The 18,344-nt window shown below is 42.5% G+C and overlaps 1 protein-coding gene across 1 annotated transcript in view; it reads left to right on the top strand.

Moving 5' to 3' along the window:
- Adam32 (ADAM metallopeptidase domain 32) overlaps positions 1 to 18,344 on the top strand; it is a 102,963-nt gene that overhangs the window by 10,158 nt on the left and 74,461 nt on the right. Inside the window, exons 4-7 of the mRNA XM_036166914.1 lie at positions 11,376 to 11,437; positions 14,005 to 14,080; positions 15,025 to 15,101; positions 16,493 to 16,671. Coding sequence (XP_036022807.1) covers positions 11,376 to 11,437; positions 14,005 to 14,080; positions 15,025 to 15,101; positions 16,493 to 16,671 — 394 coding nt within the window. The remainder of the gene's footprint in view (positions 1 to 11,375; positions 11,438 to 14,004; positions 14,081 to 15,024; positions 15,102 to 16,492; positions 16,672 to 18,344) is intronic.

Below are 18,344 nucleotides of genomic sequence, written 5' to 3'. Positions count from 1 at the left end.
TGAATTCTAATTGGTCTTAATAATAAAACCTGGAGTCAGATACCAAGGGTAAAAGCTGAAAGACTAGAGCAGCAGAGCAGTCAGCCACCAGAGAGTTCTTACCTCGACGACTCCTCAGACTGATAAAGGGTACTGAGCTCCTGGCTCCTCCTGCCTTATATGCCTCTCTCTGCCCAACCATATCACTTCTTGTCTCTACCTCCCTAGTGCTGGGATTAAAGGTGTGTGCCTCCCAAGTACTAGAATCAAAGGCATGAGATCCCAAGTGCTGGGATTAAAGGCATGAGCCTCCATGCCTGGCTTTGTTTCTCTTTTAGACTGGATCAGTCCTGTGTAGCCCAGGGGGGCCTTGAACTCCTGATTTTCCTGCTTCCTCCTCCCAAGTGCTGGGATTCAAGGTATGTGCCACCACTGCGTGGCCTTTATGGTTGACTGGTGGCTGGCTCCACACTCTGATCTCCAGGAAAGCTTTATTTGTTAGCGCACAAACAAAATATCACATATGTGTTCTTGTTGTGAACACGTTCTGAGTATGTTGAACACCTCCTTTTGTCTGTTTTCCAAATTAAATGTTTTCAGGGTTTTGTTTTAAATATGGAACACTCCATGCTTGCGCAGAGGCCACTAATTTTCTCTGGCTAATTCCAGTTTTAGCCTGTACTCATGAAGTGAGCGCTGGAATTTTCAAAGTAGCACACGGTGATGAGCCACGCATATTGGCTAAGTAAACCTTATGAAAGAAATGCAACATTTAGTCAAATTAAAGCCAAGGTTACTAACTATGTTTTTCTCTCTTCAGATACTAAAAGTTCGTTTGTGCAAGTCATATTTCCAGAGAAAATTGAAAATAGTACAAGCTCAGAAGTAAGATGCATCAATTCACTATACAAATTGTTTTATAAAACTCATTTGTATCACATAGCTACGGAACGTATAAATTGTATGATGGTATCATGTAAATATCTAATATTACTACTGATAAGAAATGTAAAGTTTTTACGGCCAAAGCAAATATAAAAATTAGAATGGGCTGCTAAAAATCTTGTCAGTTCTTCATAGTATTTTTAGCAGTTCACATGACAAAATAACAGAAAATTTAAGTGATTTATTAATTTATTTGACATTAAGGAGATATCTAGAGATCCTGGAGGAGAACAATGTTCTCTGAGGTAGCTGATTTTGTTAATATCTTTCAACAAAAACCTTTTTTCTGATGCTTTGTTCCTGACTCCGCCCTCCTTCCCATCATTCTCAGTTTGGCTTTCCCACCTAACTTCCTGCCCAGGTACCAGCCTGTCGGCTTTTTATCAACCAAGGAGAGTAAAACATTATTCACAGAGTAGGAAAGGATTGTTCCACAGCATGTCCTCACTTTCCCAGGATTGGGATTATAAGCATGTGCCAAGCACAACTGTCTTTTTAAAAATGTGTGTTCTGGGGATCAAACTCAAGTCCTCATGCTGCCAAGGCATTTTACCGGCCCAGCCATCTCTCCAGCGTGCGATCCATCTTTTAATTAGTATATATTGATTGTACACGGTTGTCCTGTCTCTTCCCCCTCCCACTATTTTACTACTTCTTACAAGTAGCCCCCTTCTACTCCCATGTCATGTGTGCGATCCAGGTTCCACATAGGAGGGAGCTGACTGAAGTTTGCTGAGGCACGGATTTCATGGTGTGGAATGCAGCCATGGTAATGATCTCCACGACTGTGAATATGCGGCTTGCAAACCCAGCATATTCTACTGTAGAATGTTTCTCTAGTCCTAAATAGCGCCCCCTTGCCCAATTGTGGTTCACCTCTCTTTCTATCCCCACATCTCAGTGACCGTTGATGATCACACTTATTTTAATTAGGTTTATCTGGAACAATTATCAGGTTATTTGCTTTCTTAAAATTAACATGGAGTATCCTATTTATTGAATCATTAACCAGCTGACAGCTATTTTTGGCTCATTTTCAGATATTGGCTTTTGTGAAAAACTGTTTATGAGTATTCATGCGTGCACAGATATTTTCCTTTCTTTTGGTTAGACTCTTAGCAGGGAAACAGATAAGTTTATGCTTAGCACATCTAGAGGCTACCATGTGGTCTTCCACAGCATCTGTGACCACATCAATTTATAGTTCACACGAGTAATAATGCAGCATTCCAGTTGTTCCCCGTGACAATGGACATTTGATGTGGCCATGGGGTGTGGGAGGAGCTGCTATAGCTTCCTTCATACTCTCCTCTGAATGTGTGATGTCTTCCAGGGGTCTGTGAGGTATTGATGTGCCTTTCATTTAAATGTTGATTCAGATCATTCATTCCCTTGAAGTCTGGGTTTGTTTACTTTGGAATCCTTAGAATTCATTGCATATTCTTCTCCAGGTCTTTGTCTGATGGATGAGTTGTAATGTTCTTGTCCCAGTTTAGTACTTGCTTTTTTTTTTTTTTTCCAAAGTATTTGAAATACAAACACTTACAGTTTTGATGATGTACGGTTTGTCACATTTCCCTTTATGGGCCTTGTGGTTGGTTTTGTATCCAAGAGCTTGGTCGAGGACTGCACTGGGCTCCCTCGAATTTCACATGTGGAATCTCTAGCCCTCACTGCAACTCTGTCTGGAGATAGTGCCTTCAGGGATGTACTTGAAGCTGAGTGAGATCATGAGCTAAAGATCTTAGTCCCAAGTCGTCATATACTTCTATCTCAGTGTGCTATCTATTGCTGTGATGAACACTAAGACCAAAAGCTCCTTAGGGGAGAAGAGCTTATTACGTCTTACAGGTCCTTGTCTATCATGTGCAATCCAGAAAAGGGGCTCAGGGCGGGAACCCAGAGGCAGGGAGTCAAAAAGAACCAAGGAAGAGTGCTGCCTTCCAGATTGCCCCTCGTGGTTTAATCAACCGCTTTGGTTTTGTTTAAGACAGGGTTTTGATGTAGCTCTGGCTTGTCTGGAACTTGTTATATAGACGAGGCTGGCACCGCCCCCCTCCCCGGACATTTCACCTGTCACTGCCTCGCATCCCCCTACTTTCTCATCCAACCCAAGAGCACCTGAGTGGTTTGGCGCTGTCCACAGCAGCCCGGCCCCTCCCACATTAATCGTTCATCAAGAAAATGCCTCACAGGTTTGATTTGCCTACAGGTTAATCTGATGGAGATGTTTTCTCCACGGAGGTTCCGTCTTCCTGGATGACACTAGCTTGTGTCATGTGGGAAAAACAACAAAACAAACAGAGTAAACAGAAACCACACCCTAGCCTCCACAACTTCTAAGAGGAGGCAGGGACCACACTAGACCATGTATGCAAAGAGTCATAGGGGGCCAGAAGGCAGAAGGAGAGGACCCAGAGGCCGACTCTGCTGCCCACCTCCTGGGGCTTCCAGCCTCCTTGGAAGTTACCTTGGCAGTAGTTACCTTGGTTGCAGTATTTACTGTATAGATGTCCAGAAGAGGCTGATGTGACTGGCCCTTTAGGGCATATGAAATGTGGTGCTGTCATAGTTAGCCGTTAACTTGACATTCTAGGACAGTGGTTCTCAACTTACGGGTTGTGATCCCTTTGAGGGTCAACTGACCCTTGTGACGGGGTCACCTGAGACCATCAGAAAGCACAGATATTTACATTACAATTCATAAGAGTAGCAAAATTACAGTTCTGAAGTAAGAACAAAAATAATTGTATGGCTGAGGGTCACTGCCACATGAGGAACTGTGTTGAAGGGTCGCAGCGTCAGGAAGGGTGAGGACCACTGCTTCTCAGGGCTGAGGAGGCCTCAGTTGAGGAACTGCCTCCCCTGGATCGGACTGTGGCCACACCTGTGAGGCATTTTCTTAGTTGCTAGCTGAGGGCCAGCCCCGCCCACTGTGGGAGGTGCTATCCAGTGGCATGTGCTCCTGGGCTGTACAAGAAAGTAGTTGACTGTGAGCCTGAAGCAGGCCGGGAAGCAGGGTCCCCTCCATGGCCTCTGATGTAGCTCCTGCTGCAACCTCCTTGGGTGATGAACGTAAACTGTAAGTTGAAAGAAACGCCTTTCTCCACCAGTTGCTTTTAGTCAGTGTTTATCTAAGAACAGAAACCGGAGTAGAATAGGTTCTGTAACAGATCCCCGAGGATGCGGACGTGGCCTTGGTTTTGTAACAGATCCCCAAGGATGTGGACGTGGCTTTAGAACAGTGTGGACAGAGGCTGAGAAGGTTTGATCATGCTGGGGATAAATCTTACATTGTGTCTCAGTTAGGGTTCTATTGATGTGAAGAGATACCATGACCTCAACGACTCTTATAAAGGAAAACATTTGATTGGGGCTGGCTTACAGTTCCAGAGGTTTAGTCCTCTATCATCATGACAGGACATGCAACATACAGGCAGACATGGTGCTGGAGAAAGAGCTGAGAGTTCTACATCTGGATCTACAGGCAACAGGAAGTGAACTGTGTCATTGGGCATAGCTTGAGCATAGGAGACCTCAAAGCCCACCCCCCACAGTGACACACTTCCTCCAACAAGGCCACACCTACCTCAAAAAAGTCATTCCTCCTAATAGTGCCACCCCTAATGAGCCTATGGGGGCCAATTCCATTCAAATTACCACGCATGGTTTGATGACTGGAATATTGGCTGAAACTCTGATGAGGGCCCAGAATGAAAACATTAGAAAGCTGTCATTTTGGAGAACATGTGTAATCGTGAATAGAACATTAGTAGAACAGCAACAGGACTCCTTGAGAGGTCATAGATGGAAGTGAGAAGCATTTTTGTAGAAATGGTGGCTAGGAGAGTGAACACTAAATTAGTGTGATTAAGAAGAAACTGGCATCATTGACATGAGGTCTTCCCCAGGGTCAGCACACAGAAGTTGTGTTTCAGAAGCAGCAAGAATGTATCTCCTACTGGTGGCAGAACTTGGTGGGATAAGAGTTCCCAGGAGGTTTTGAAGGTGTGAAGTGGGGTCATGGAGAGCAGCTGTGTCTTGGCACTGGGGGGCAGAGCTGGAGTTCCCAAAGAGAGTCCTGGAGAGGCTATTGGTGAAAGTGCAGCCCAGTTGTAGTAAGGGACCCCGGAAGTTTTGGAGATGCCAATATCATGGGATGACCACCCAGAACAGCAGCAGTGGTGGAGTGGAACCAACTGGAGCCTAGAAGACTATCTCTGTGTGCTGAAGAGGGTGGGGCCAGAGAGTGACCCAAACCCCTTGGAGGAGTCCAGAAGATTGTGAGTTAATCCCAGACATTGGACACTGAATTATTTACACCGTTGGAGCATGGTTTTACTTTGTTCAGATTGTGACTGTGCCCTGGTTCTTCCTTCTTGAGGTAAGAAGGTATTTAACATAGTTTTGGTTTTAAGGGTGCCCACAGTTGAGAGACTTTGAATTTTTTTTCTTTCTGTTTTTTTTTTTTTTTTTTTTTTTTTTTTGAGACAGGGTTTCTCTGAGAAACAACAGTCCTGGCTGTTCTGGAACTCACTTTGTAGATCAGATTGGCCTTGAACTCAGAGATCCTCCTGCCCAGGCCTCCTGAGTGCTGGGATCAAAGGCGTGTGCCACCACTGCCCAGTGAGACTTTGAATTTTTAAAAGAGACTTTTGACTTTGAAGAGACTTTGGAGTTTTACAGACACTGAACTTTTCAAGTGTTTGAATTGGTGAGGACTATGGAACGTCAAAGTTTGTATTGTGTTCTATATTTGTGATATTTATTAATCTAAGATCTTGGGGGTTGAACCTAACAAAACAGCAACAACCAAAACAACAACAAAAAAGAAAGGCCATGTCTTAAAACATGTTGTGTGTGAAGGTGACAAGGGGTCAGTTGTGCTGGCTAATTTTATGTCAACTTGACACAGTCTAGAGTCTTCTGAGAGGAGGGACCCTCAACTGAAAAGGCCTCCATAAGATGAAGCTGCAGGCAAGCCTGGAGAGCGTTTTCTTAATTAGTGATTGATTAGTTAGTGATGGGCTGGGAAGGTCCAGCCCCTTGTGGTGGTCCCTGGGCAGGTGGTCCTGGGTTCTATAAGAAAGCAGGCTGAGCATGTCATGAGGGACAAGCCAGCAGCACCCCTCCATGGCCTCTGCATCAGCTCCTGCCTCCAGGATCCTGCCCTGTCTGAGTTCCTGTCCTGACTTCCTTCAGTGATGGACTATGATGCGGAAGTGTAAGCCAAATAAAGCCTTTCCACTCCAACTTACTTTTGGTCATGGTGTTTCATCACAGCAATAGTCACCCTGACTAAGACAGCATGTGCCTGTTTGTGGGTATATGCACATATGTATGGGTGTCTGTGGAAGCCAGAGGTGTTGGAGCTGGAGTTACAGGGAACTGTGAGCCACTTGACGTGGGTGCTGGGAACAGAAGTCAAGTCCTCTGGAAGAGCAGTTTATACTTTTAGCCCTTGAGCCATCTCTTCAGTCGTGGTCATGTGATTTTTTTTTTTTCCTTTGAATGTACTTACGTGTATACTATATCTATTGACTTGCATCTGTTAGACCACCTCTACGATCCTAGAATGAGACTAACCTGCTCATGGTATATGATCTTTTTAATGTGGTGCTGGATTCCACTTACAAGTATGTTATTGAGGATCTTTGCATCTATAGTCATCAACAAAATTGGTGTATATTCTGGGATGTGCTTATCTGGTTTTGGTGTCAAGATAATGCTGGCTTCTTGAGTGAGCATTCCTCCCATCTCTGTTTTATTGATCGGTTTGAGGAGGGTGGCTGTTTCTTTTGAAGGGTCTGGTGGAATTCAGCAGGGCATGTGTCTAGTTTTAGTCTCTGTTCATCGTTGGTTGACTTTTTATTTCATTTTCAATTTCATTAGTTATCATTATCTCTTTAGATACATATTTTTAAATTTTTAAAAATAATTTATTTTTATTTTATGTGCATTGGTGTTCTGCCTGCATGTGTGTCTGTGTGAGGGTGTCTGGAGTTACAGAAAGTTGTGAGCTGCCATGTAGGTGCTGGGAATTGAACCTGGGTCCTCTGGAAGAGCAGCCTGTACTCTTTAAATTCTTGAGAGTTCATTGCCTGGTTTTTACTTTTTTTTCATTTTTCTTTATTAAGAAATTTTCTACTCACTCCACATACTATCCACAGATCCCCCCTCCTCCTTACTCCCACTCCCAACTCTCTTTCCCAAGCATCCGGCATCCCCACATCCCCCAGATTGAGGTCTCCCGTGGAGAGTCAGCAGAGCCCAGGCAGGTCCAAGCCCCTTCCCACTGCACCAAGGCTGTGCAAGGTGTCACACCACAGGCACTGGATTCCAGAAGCCTGCCCACAGACCAGGGACAGATCTCGATCCCCCTGCCTGGGTGCCCCCCAAAACAGTTCGAGCCAAACACTGTCTTCTGTATCCAGAGGGCCTAGTCCAGTCCCATGGGGGCTCCACAGCCACCAGTGCACAGTTCATGGGCTTCCACTAGTGTGGATGGTCATCTCTGCACGTCCTCCATCATGATCTCGATGTCCCTCACCTGCAGTCTCTCTCCTCTCTCTCATCAATTGGATTCCCGGAGCTCAGCCTGGTGCCTGGCCGTGCATCTCTGTATCTGCCTCCATCTGTCACTGCAGCCAATACTTTTAACTGCTGAGCCATTTCTCTAGCCTCTGTTTAGATATATTCTTTTGGTTCAATGATGGTAGGTCATATAGAGCTATAAATTTATTAATTTCTAGAAATGTATTGAAATATATTCAAATATTTCCTACTGGTCCTTTGGATTTCAGTAGTATCTCTGGTAAAATCCCCACTTTAATTTCTAATTTTATTATTTGTTATCATTCTGTTTTGTTTAATTTGATGAAGGGTTTGTCAATCTTTATTTTTACAAAGAATCTACCTTGTTTTAATAGTGAAATGATTGAACTGTTCATTATTTTTCATTTTGTTAATTTTAGCTCTGATATTATTTCTATCCTTCTACTAATTTGGGGTTTGGCTCACACTTGTTTGTTTGTTTGTTTGTTTGTTTTCCTGCTGTAGTTAGAGTTTTCCTGCCTGGCCCAGTCAGGACAAATCTCTCTTACCCGCCAGTCCCACAGTTACTCAGTCCCAACCAAGAAAGCACACAGAGACTTACATTGTTTACAAACTGTATGGCCATGGCAGGCTTCTTGTTATCTACTTCTTCTATCTTAAATTAACCCATATCTATAAATCTGTACTTTGCCACGTGACTCGTGGCTTATCATTACCTTACATCCTTCTTGCCATGGCGGCAGCTGGCGGTGTCTCTCCTCCCCAGCCTTCCACCTCCCACAATTCTCTTCTCTGCTTGTCCTGCCTATACTTCCTGCCTGGCTACTGGCCAATCAGCATTTTATTTATACAGCGTGATATCCACAGCATCCTGCCATAACCTTTTTATTGATTCTGTGGGAATTTCACATCATGTACCTTGATCACATTCACCTCCGGTTCTTCCATGTCCACCCCACCTTTGTGATCCCTCCCAAAAGTGAAATAAAGGCAAGAATAAAAAACAAGAGGAAAAGAAAACCCCATGTCCATTTGGAGCATGGTCAAAGTCCCAGTGTCCTTCCCCTCCCACACCCCTGCCTGAAGCCACCAGTTGTGGGGACTACAACTTCAGCATCCCCATCATACTTTTTGAGAGTCCTCTTTGATGGTTTTCTGTATAAGCTGCTACTTTTGGGGGGGAAATGATGTGGTGGGGGTAGGGGTTGTCACAGAAGCCCTCCTTGTCCCTCCCTCTCAATTGTACATCTGCAATTATCCGTATCTCAGTAAAAGCAGCCTCCCAGCTCTTCACAGTCAGTGAGAGCACTGATCATGGACCTCCACATGGTTTTTGGCGACAGCATAGATTACAAACACAGCCCCCATCTGCAGTAGGACTATAGAACCAGACAAGGCCCCCAGCAGTAGCACATGGACATCAACATGGGTTCAGGCTATAGCAAAGATCACAGACATCTGCATGGCTTTTGATGGGAATACTGGCCATGGACATCAACCCAGACCCTGGATGCAGTAGGACCATGGCCCCAGACATGGTCATGGCCTCAGGTGGGCACTCAGATCAGTATGGCCCCTGGTGGCAGGATGACCCATGGACAATAACATGGCTTCAGACAGTAACATGGCACAGATCAGGGACATCCCCATGGCCTTCAGTGGTAAAATGGGCCACAGACATCAACACAGACCCTGGCTGCAGTAGGACCATGGTCCCAGACAAGGCCCTCAGTGGCAGTACAGACCCTGGGTCTCAACGTGGCCTCTGGTGGCTACACAGACCACTCACATCCACCCAGTCAGTAAAGCTGGAAGACATCAGCAAGGCATCAGTTAGAGGCATAGACCACAATTCTTCACATGGATTTTGGGCTTCATCATGGCCTGGGGCAACAGCATGGACCTCATACACCAACATGGCCTCCAGTGGCATCATGGACCATGGCAGTCCCTTCAAGGAGGTCCAATCCAGAAAGTGAACCATTCCTGGTCTCGGGCCTCCATTGTTGCCCAGAGCCAGGGTGATGCCATGGCATCTGGGGAGGCTGAGTCTGTGTCTGCACAAGCTCCAAACCAGCTGCCACACACCACCCTGCTGACCCTGCTGGGGGATGAAGTGCTCCACGGTTGACCACTCCCCTCTCACACCTGTCACTGACGTCATGTCTCCAGGCCCACCTCTCTCCACAGCACACGTACCACTCTGTTTTTCTGTCTTTCCCACTTCTCCATCTCACACTTGTTCACTGTAGTGGTACTCGGCTGTCTTCAGCTGTGGCCTGGCTCATACTTGTTCTAACAAGACATTCACATAAATTATTAGGTTTTTATTTAAGATCTTTCTGATTTTTTTCTTTAAATCAACAGATTTTTTTTCAAAGATTTTATTTTCATTTCTCCCTCCCTCCCTCTCCCTCTCTTTCTCTCTTTCCCTCCCCCCTCTCTCTCCTCCTCTCTGTGCACATCTTGTGTATGCAGGTGTTCATGGAGGTCAGAAGAGGGTGTCAGATCCCCTGGAGCTGGAATCACAGGGGATTGTGAACCACCCAATGTGGGTGCTTCAAACTAAACTCGAGAGTGTCTTACTCAACTATTTTGCTCTCTTCCCAGGAGTGGAATTTCTTAGTCATCAAAAGTATGCATTTACCTGCTGTGAGAAACCTAAACATAAATTTAACGTCTTGTTCAGCAAATTGCCCATGGCTTCCATAGATGAACACCCCTGCTTGCTCTAAGGCATTAACCCCAACTCCCCATTTTTTCTGCAAGTGAAAGGAGCGTGTCCTCAGGCGCATCATGACACTACAGGTGAAGCGCTGTTATTGGCAATGAAAATTCCCACAATCATTCTGTTTTGAGAAGTGATTCATCCAAGAATGATGTAGGGAACAGACGGAGTGCTTTCATCTTTGTGGTGCAAGGAAGAGATTGTGGACAGCATGGGCTTGTCGTTTTACTCTTTTAGGGGGCTGCCACCCAGCTTCCAAATAAATCACATACAGAGGAGGCCTAGTCTTAATTACAAATGCCCGGCCTTAGCTTGGCTTGTTTCTTGCCAGCTTTTCTTAAAGTTATCCCATCTATCTTTTGCTTCTGAGCTTTTCCTTTTCTATTCCTGTATACCTTTCTTGTTTCTTACTCTGTGACTTGTGTGGCTGGATGGCTGGCTCCTGGAGTCCTCCTTCTCTGGCTACTACTTTTCTCCTCCCAGATTTCTCCTTCTATATCTTCTCTCTACCTGCCAGCCCTGCCTATCCTTTCTCCTGCCTTGCTATTGGCCATTCGGCTCTTTATTAGACCATCAGGTGTTTTAGACAGGCAACACAATACAGCTTTACAGAGTTAAACAAATGCAACATAAACAAAAGTAACACACCGTAAAATAATATTCCCTAACATGGGCTCTTCTTTCATAGGCATTTAAGAATTAGTAATGCAGAGATTTCTAATCCTGTATAAATCAAGAGTAGCTTGTTTGTGTTTCAGTGAATGGGTTATATAAAAAGGTAAACATTTAAAAATTGTTGCTGACTTTTTTTTGTTATTTATTATATTTGTGTTTTAATTTTACACATCAGCCGTGGGTTCCCCTGTCCTCCCCCCTCCTGTCCCCGCCCCCATCTTCCCCCAGCCCCTCCCCTCCATTCCCATCTCCTCCTGAGCTGGCTGTTTGGAACCTTGGGCTTACACAGGAACACTTTTCTCATCCTGGAAGGAGGGGACTGGACCTGCCTGTACTGAATCCACCAGGTTTAAATGTTGCCGATTTTTAACACAGGCAATGTGCAATGATTTTATGAATTATCTGAAACATTTTTGGAGGGGTTGGTTGATTCTGAGTTGCTGTTTGCCTCTCATCAAAATCTGTCCTAACTCTGTTTTTCTGGACTCTCTAGGAACAGGTAACCTACATTATCCCAATAGACAAGAAGAGATACATTGTGCACCTCCAGAAAAGGTGATTTTGCTTTTATTCTTTAGCTTGGTATTTCATTTCATTTCTTTGTAACAGTTTATTTGTAACGGCAGTGGAGTATAGAACAATAATAGAGCTCTCATTGAAATTGTCAGCTGTCTCTATGAACCAATAAATAAATTTGTTAAGTAGCTGGATTAAAAAAAAAAAACCAAAACCTGGAAGCATTTCTACGCACTAATAGTGGGCTATCTGAAAAGAAATAGGAAGTTCCTATGTATGGTATCAAAATTCTAAGCCAGCTGTGGAGGTGTGTGCCTGTAATCCTGCTTAGGAGATAGTGGAAGGTTCAAGGTCATCAGGTAGATGTTAAGGAGAACAAGGAATTCAGAGTCACCCTCAGCTACTTAGTGATTCGGAGCTAAAATAATAACAACAACAACCTCACAAACCAAATCCCACAAACACACCACCAAACCCAAACCATGACAAACCAAACAAAAATCAAACCCAAGGACAGCAACAGCAAACTCAAAGCAATATAAAAGAAAGTAAAATACAAGTAGTATTTTCTGTAGGAAATTTTTTTCTAAGATGTATGTAACTCTAAAATAGCCAGGGCAATTTGGAATAAAAACAAACAAAGCTAGAGGAACCATACTACTAGACATCAAAATATACTAAGGCTGTAGTACTAAAAATTATGTTTTTTTAAGATTTATTTTTTTATTTTATGTATATAAATATTTTGCCTGCATGTATGTGTATGTGCCATGTATGTACCTGGTTATGGTGGAAGCCAGAGAAGGATGTCTGGTCCTCTGAAACTGGAGTTACAGATGGTTGTGAGCTGCCACGTGGGATTTGGGAACTGAACCTGGGTGCTCTGGAAGTGTTCTTAACCTCTGATCTATCTCCCTAGTGCCTGGAAGCTATGATTTGGTTTAAAAAAAAATATTGTTGTGGCCATCACTAAAATCGAACAAACTATGCTTAACAGAGGTGTGAATGAATTTTCAGTGTGAGCAGGGAAAACAGTGTAACTGATTGCCGTGGAAACACGCGAGGAAGATGGGAGCACCAAGATGCGGGATGTGTGTATGCACAGAGGAGGAAGGGCAGGCTCACAGACACCAGTGGAGGGATGGAGTCCAGCAAGTCCTCACGGGTGAAGCGGGTGAAGCATGGCAGAGTGGTTTCCTTGACCTCCGCCTGCCACTCAGACCTGACAGCTAGGGCGTGTGGGAGGGCGCCATTGCTAGCCCTTGGGAGACCAGGTCCAGCGGAGAACCGGAAGCAGCAGACTAGGTGCTCACTGAAGCCAGAGGGAGGGTGAGGAGCAGAAGTAAAGCTGAAACCACACAGTATGTGCAGAATATGGTCCCCCAAGAAGTTTGAGTTTAGATCGGAGTTTCTAAGGATAATAGGACTTTACTTTCTTCAACTACATTATCAGACATATATATAAACTATATATTACATATATAGTGTTTTTCATATAATATATAACATGTATCATATTATATTTTATTATATATTAATTATTATATATAGTATAATCACATGTCATATAATATATAATATAAGAAAATAATTGTCATATAATAACACATTATTAAAATGTATAATCACATGTCTTATGTAATTTTATATAGGTATATATAATTATAAATATAGTATGTAAAATTATAAATGTATTGTATATAATAAATATACATAAATAAAATAAACAAAATATTAAAATATAATTATATATTAATACACTATACCAATATATAACTAATATATTATTATATATAAAACAAAATATTGCATACATTAACATGCAGTATTACATATAATTAATATATAATCAATATGCAATATTGATATGTAACATAATATTGATATATATCATACTGTATATATTAGAATAAAGGAGCAGAAAATTCTCAAAACCCTCCATCCAGTTTATATCTCTGTAAATAAAAAAAAATGGCTCTACCCCTCTTGCAGCCCCTCCCTTTTATTAAAAGGAGCCTAGTGGTCTGGAGAGATGGCTCAGTGGTTAAGAGTGCTTACAGCCCTTGCGAAGGACGTGTAGGCTTGCTCCCCAGAATTCAAATGGCTCATAACCACCTGTAAGTCCAGCTCTAGGAGACAGGTTACTCTCTGGCTTCTATGTGTGCCTACACACACTGTGGTGCATCAGTCTGTGTGCGCGCGTACACACACACACACACACACACACACACACACACACACACAAAGTCTTTTTGAAAAATAAAAAGAACCTATTAAGTTGGAGCCATTATTTTGAGTAAACGTGTATTGCTTTGCCGGAAGTGTATTGTATAGCGAAGGAAACACTACACCACTGTGCTACAACTTGCCGTTTCCTCTAAAGCTCGGGAGAATAAGCCTGTTAATGTCTAAGGCCCTCTTGTTTCAGCCCAAACATCCTACCTCTGCTGTTGGAGCTGGAATGTCCCCCTAGCGTGTTGAGGTTAATGGGCATGGCTATGTTCCAATAAAGCTTTATTTACGGAAGCATAGGGTGGGGCAGAGTTTACTGACAGCTGCTCTGTTATTTCTGAAAGAGTAACTCAGAATTTCTTTTCTGTATGCAGTTATTTTTTAGCAGACCATTTTATGGTTTATTCGTACAATAAAGGATTTGTGACTACTCAGTCTCTAGACATCCCGGTAAGATTTAAGTTACTGTATGAATTTTCAGAAAACTTTAAACGAGTTGGGTGAATACTTTCCCAGCACACCAGACTCTCAGGACCTGTAGGTGATATATTTCAGGTACTCACCACCCAGTCACTAAGTGCTTCCTGATGTCTTGGCGGGGTTAAATTAGGCGGGGGCCTTTCATGGGTACTGCCTACAGATTGCTGCTTCACCTATACTTCCTGAGAAAGTGAACATAAATGGAAGTAAAATAAGCAGATTAAGAACATGAGTGCACAGAAGCACAGAGCAAGACCTTTTGTGTCCACTGCCCCCACTACATACATACCTCAACCCTTCTGTGTTCCACATGTGTTCTACAGTACCCCTCCCCCAACCTTGTTCAGACCTGAGGAGTTTGAATGCAATGATCTATTATTGACTAAAACCATGCTTTCACGTATTTTAATGTGGTTCTGTGTTTTCTGGTTTTTTTTTTTTTTTGTTTTTTTTTTTTTTTACTGTCTCTTTCCTTTGGGCTTTCTGTTTCTAGGAGTGTGTTGTCTGTGAATGGGCATGGAGGGAGCACCCTGCATCTTTCTGTCCCCACCACATTCCTTCTCTGGCACTGCCTCTGTCTGTCCTTGCTGATGACATGCTTTGTGTTAGCAGGGCTCTACAGCCCTCCTTTCCTGGCACACTGGCCCTTCAAGCTTCTAGAATCTTAGACGCCAGTGCCCCCTTTTAGGCAGCACATTACAATTTTAAAGATTCTCAGGGCTTTTAATTGAAGTCTTAAATCTATACATTGGAAAAAAATTATGGAGGCTTTTTGAGTATCACTTTGTGCATCCCATTGCATATCATGTATTCATGAACAGTACCCTCCCTCTTCTGTCTAGTTTTCAAAGCAGGACATTATTTGAAAGTTTTGTCAGCTCTTAGTAACCAGTCTATTTTTTTTTCATCCCTAGACTCAATGCTACTATCAAGGATACATCGAAGACTATCCGAACTCTATTGCCACACTCAGCACATGCTCTGGACTGAGGTTACTAACTTTCCACTGCTCTGGCTGTGATTTTTGGCTGCAGTGAATGCATTTTGCTTCTGTTCACATGCAGCTGGGGCAGATTTCTCACATGCTTGTTGGCGATGTCCTTCTCCAGAGATGGTCCCAGTGGTCTGGGTTTCTCTCCCTTCCTTTGCAGACCAGAGATAATTCTAACTTCTGGAGGGTTTAGACTTCCCAATATCATTGCTCTCCTCTTACCTTTTTGTTTGTTTTTTTCAAGACAGGGTTTCTCTGTGTAGCTTTGGAGTTCACTCTGTAGCCCAGGCTGGCCTCGAACTCACAGAGATCCTCCTGCCTCTGCCTCCCGAGTGCTGGGATTAAAGGTGTGTGCCATGACTGCTGGCCCTCGTACTTTTCTTGACAACAGAAATGACAAATGAATGTTCTATGTCAGAGAAGCAAAGTTGAGGATGGGTTATTAATTTTTTCAGCAAATAGAAATTTTACGATACCTATCATATATTTTAGTGTTTGGAGATGAAAGTAAAATAAATAAACATAAATGAATTTTGCTTTTCCTCATAAAAATGATCTTTACAGTGAGGAGGCAAGTCATATCTTTGTAATTATTTATTCAATACTCATTAAAAAAATAGTAACAGTCCTTTCTCTAACTCTTGAAAATTTATTTGGTTTCTTCTTTTATGCTTTGAATAGATTTTCATCTTGTCAGCATTTTCCACCTCTGTTTTTAGTGAACATCTTTGTTTTCCCAAAGGCTTTCTGAGCTTCCTGCGTGGAACCCTGAAATTGAAACCTGAAACCGGTTTCTCACACAGAAGTGACATACTGGGCTACCTCATTTCAGGGAAGCAAAGTTCTGCAAACTGGTCACCTCTTCAGAGTCAGGCTTCTGATGTTTTATTCAAACTATACACCCAACCCAAATACGTATCATTTTATAAACACTGCTAGATTTCATTTTCACTAGTAAAATTGCCGATGTACACTTTCACTATAAAAGCTTGGAAATCAGGTTTTCAAAGTTCCACAGGCTAGAGAAACATTTACTAATGTTTCTGTTTACTAAACTGTTAAGGAGCCACTGACTGAAGCCCCGGAAAGTGACTTGATTACTGTGTTCCTAGAAATTCTAAAGCTGGTTTCTATTAGTCCTGTAACAAAAAAAAAAAAAAAAAAAAAAAAAAAAAAAAAAAAAGGAAAGAAAGAAAAGACATATGGAGTTTTGTATTAGAGAAACTATTTTTCTTTTCAAAACCATCTCTGAAACACCTTTTGGAACAAAATACTGGACTGAAAACATTCTATATTTTTTATTGTTTCATTGGATGCTGATAGATTTTCACAACACATAGATTTTATTTATTTATTAAAAGCACTTAACAATTTCATCCTTCATGTTGCAGAGGAATCCTGCAATTTGAAAATGTGTCTTATGGAATTGAGCCCCTGGAATCTACAGTTAGATTACAGCACATTATTTATAAATTAGAGAATAAAGAGGATGACCAAGCAGTTTTTAACACAAATAGCAGAAACATAGAGATACCGATGAACTACGACATTTTTATCGACCAAAAGGTGAGTTTTGTGTACTTTATCATTTTCAAAGCACTTCTTAGTTCTAAGTCATTAAAATAATGTGTGAGACTGTTGTATGGTTGCAGTACGGCCATTCCTTGTGGATAGCCCTGTCGCTTACTGTCCTGCAATTGCCCCGAAGCCAGGTGTGACCTTTTCCTTTTGGCTACATCTGATCGCCTACTTTGTATGGCTTACTTTATTTTAGATTTGTTTTTTGCTTAGTTTTGGTTTTTGTTTTGTCATATTCTTATTAGTGTGAACAAAAACACCTGAAAAGAAGCAATGTCTGCAGAGAATGAGGGACTGATTAGAAGAATTTCAGCAGTGTAGAGAGATTGGACTGTTTTGGTCCAAAGGCCAGTTCTGTTATCTTAGGCTGGGTCTAGCCCTGGGAACAGCCATTGCCTTTCCTCTAGTGCTAGAGTTAACATCTTGTGACTGAGGAGATAGAAAGCTTTTGGAATCTATTAACTTAGCAGACCACTAGCTCCCATCAATCCAAAGGCTGAGAATGTCATCAGATAGCATCTTGGGCCTACAGGAAAGCTTCTCGAGACTCACATCTTGCTGTACCCACCTTTCTTACAGATTCACTGATATATTTTAAAGTTTCCTTGATTTATGATTTTCTTTGTTCTGAGTAACTATAAACTTCACAAAACTGATTCCATGAGGAAACACAGAATTTGGGGTAACCTAAATCTGTGTTCCTGGGCCATAGTCACTCAAAATAACTCTATAATAAACCACCTCTTTTCCTTTTGAGGTAAGAGTGGTTTTGCATCAACATTAGCTTAGTTAAGTTTGTATGCAATTGAAATGCCCCTAATCGAAATGTTGGACATACCCAGATTGTTCAGGGCATACCCTGGATAAGGACATGGTGGTTCTTCATAAATGTAGCTCTGAAGGAGAAGTGGAATTGTGACCTTGGTCATGCTGACATAAATAACTGTGTTTACAGAAGAGCACAAGGTGGTGCAGGATGTTCCTGTGTGTCCTTTCTGTCTGTGGGAGTTTAATCTGGCTATTAAAAAGAAACAGAAGTGTATTTCTCAGCCTCCTCAGTATCTAGATAGGATCATAGTGGGGAAAATATGGCTCCTTACATGAGCAGGCGTAACATGTCACCCTGGACTGAATGCTGATAGGAAGCAACTCCTTCACATATCATCTTTTCCATTTCCTGCTGTCTGTCGTGTGGCCATCCTGATATATCAGGGTGTACAAGGACAAAGATGCTACAATATGGGTGTCTGAACCAGAGAAAATAAGGGAAGTGGCTCCGTTGTGAAAGTGCCTTCTCTACAAGCATGAGGCCTGAGTTCATAACCCCTGCACCCATGAAAAGGCAAGGGATGGCGGTGTGTGTGTGTGAAACCCCAACACTGCAGAGACAGGTGGATCCCTGAGTACACTGGCCAGCTAACTTAGCCAAATCAATGAGCTCTAGGTTTGGTGAGAAACCCTCCCTCAAAAGTTTATTTAGTAAATTAATAAAGAAATAAATAATGATAAGATAATAAAAGTTAGTTTATCTAGCTAATAACATGACAGAGAGGACACACAGGAACATCCTGCACCACCTTGTGCTCTGGTACAAACACAGCTATTTATGTCAGCATGACCTGGGTCACAGTTCCGCTTCTCAGAGGTACCCTTAGGAAGAACAAC

Source organism: Onychomys torridus, chromosome 17, assembly GCF_903995425.1.
Source record: "Onychomys torridus chromosome 17, mOncTor1.1, whole genome shotgun sequence".
Classification (NCBI taxonomy): Eukaryota; Metazoa; Chordata; class Mammalia; order Rodentia; family Cricetidae; genus Onychomys; species Onychomys torridus.
Note: the sequence above shows the minus strand (reverse complement) of the source record. Positions and strands in the feature narration are given on the sequence as shown.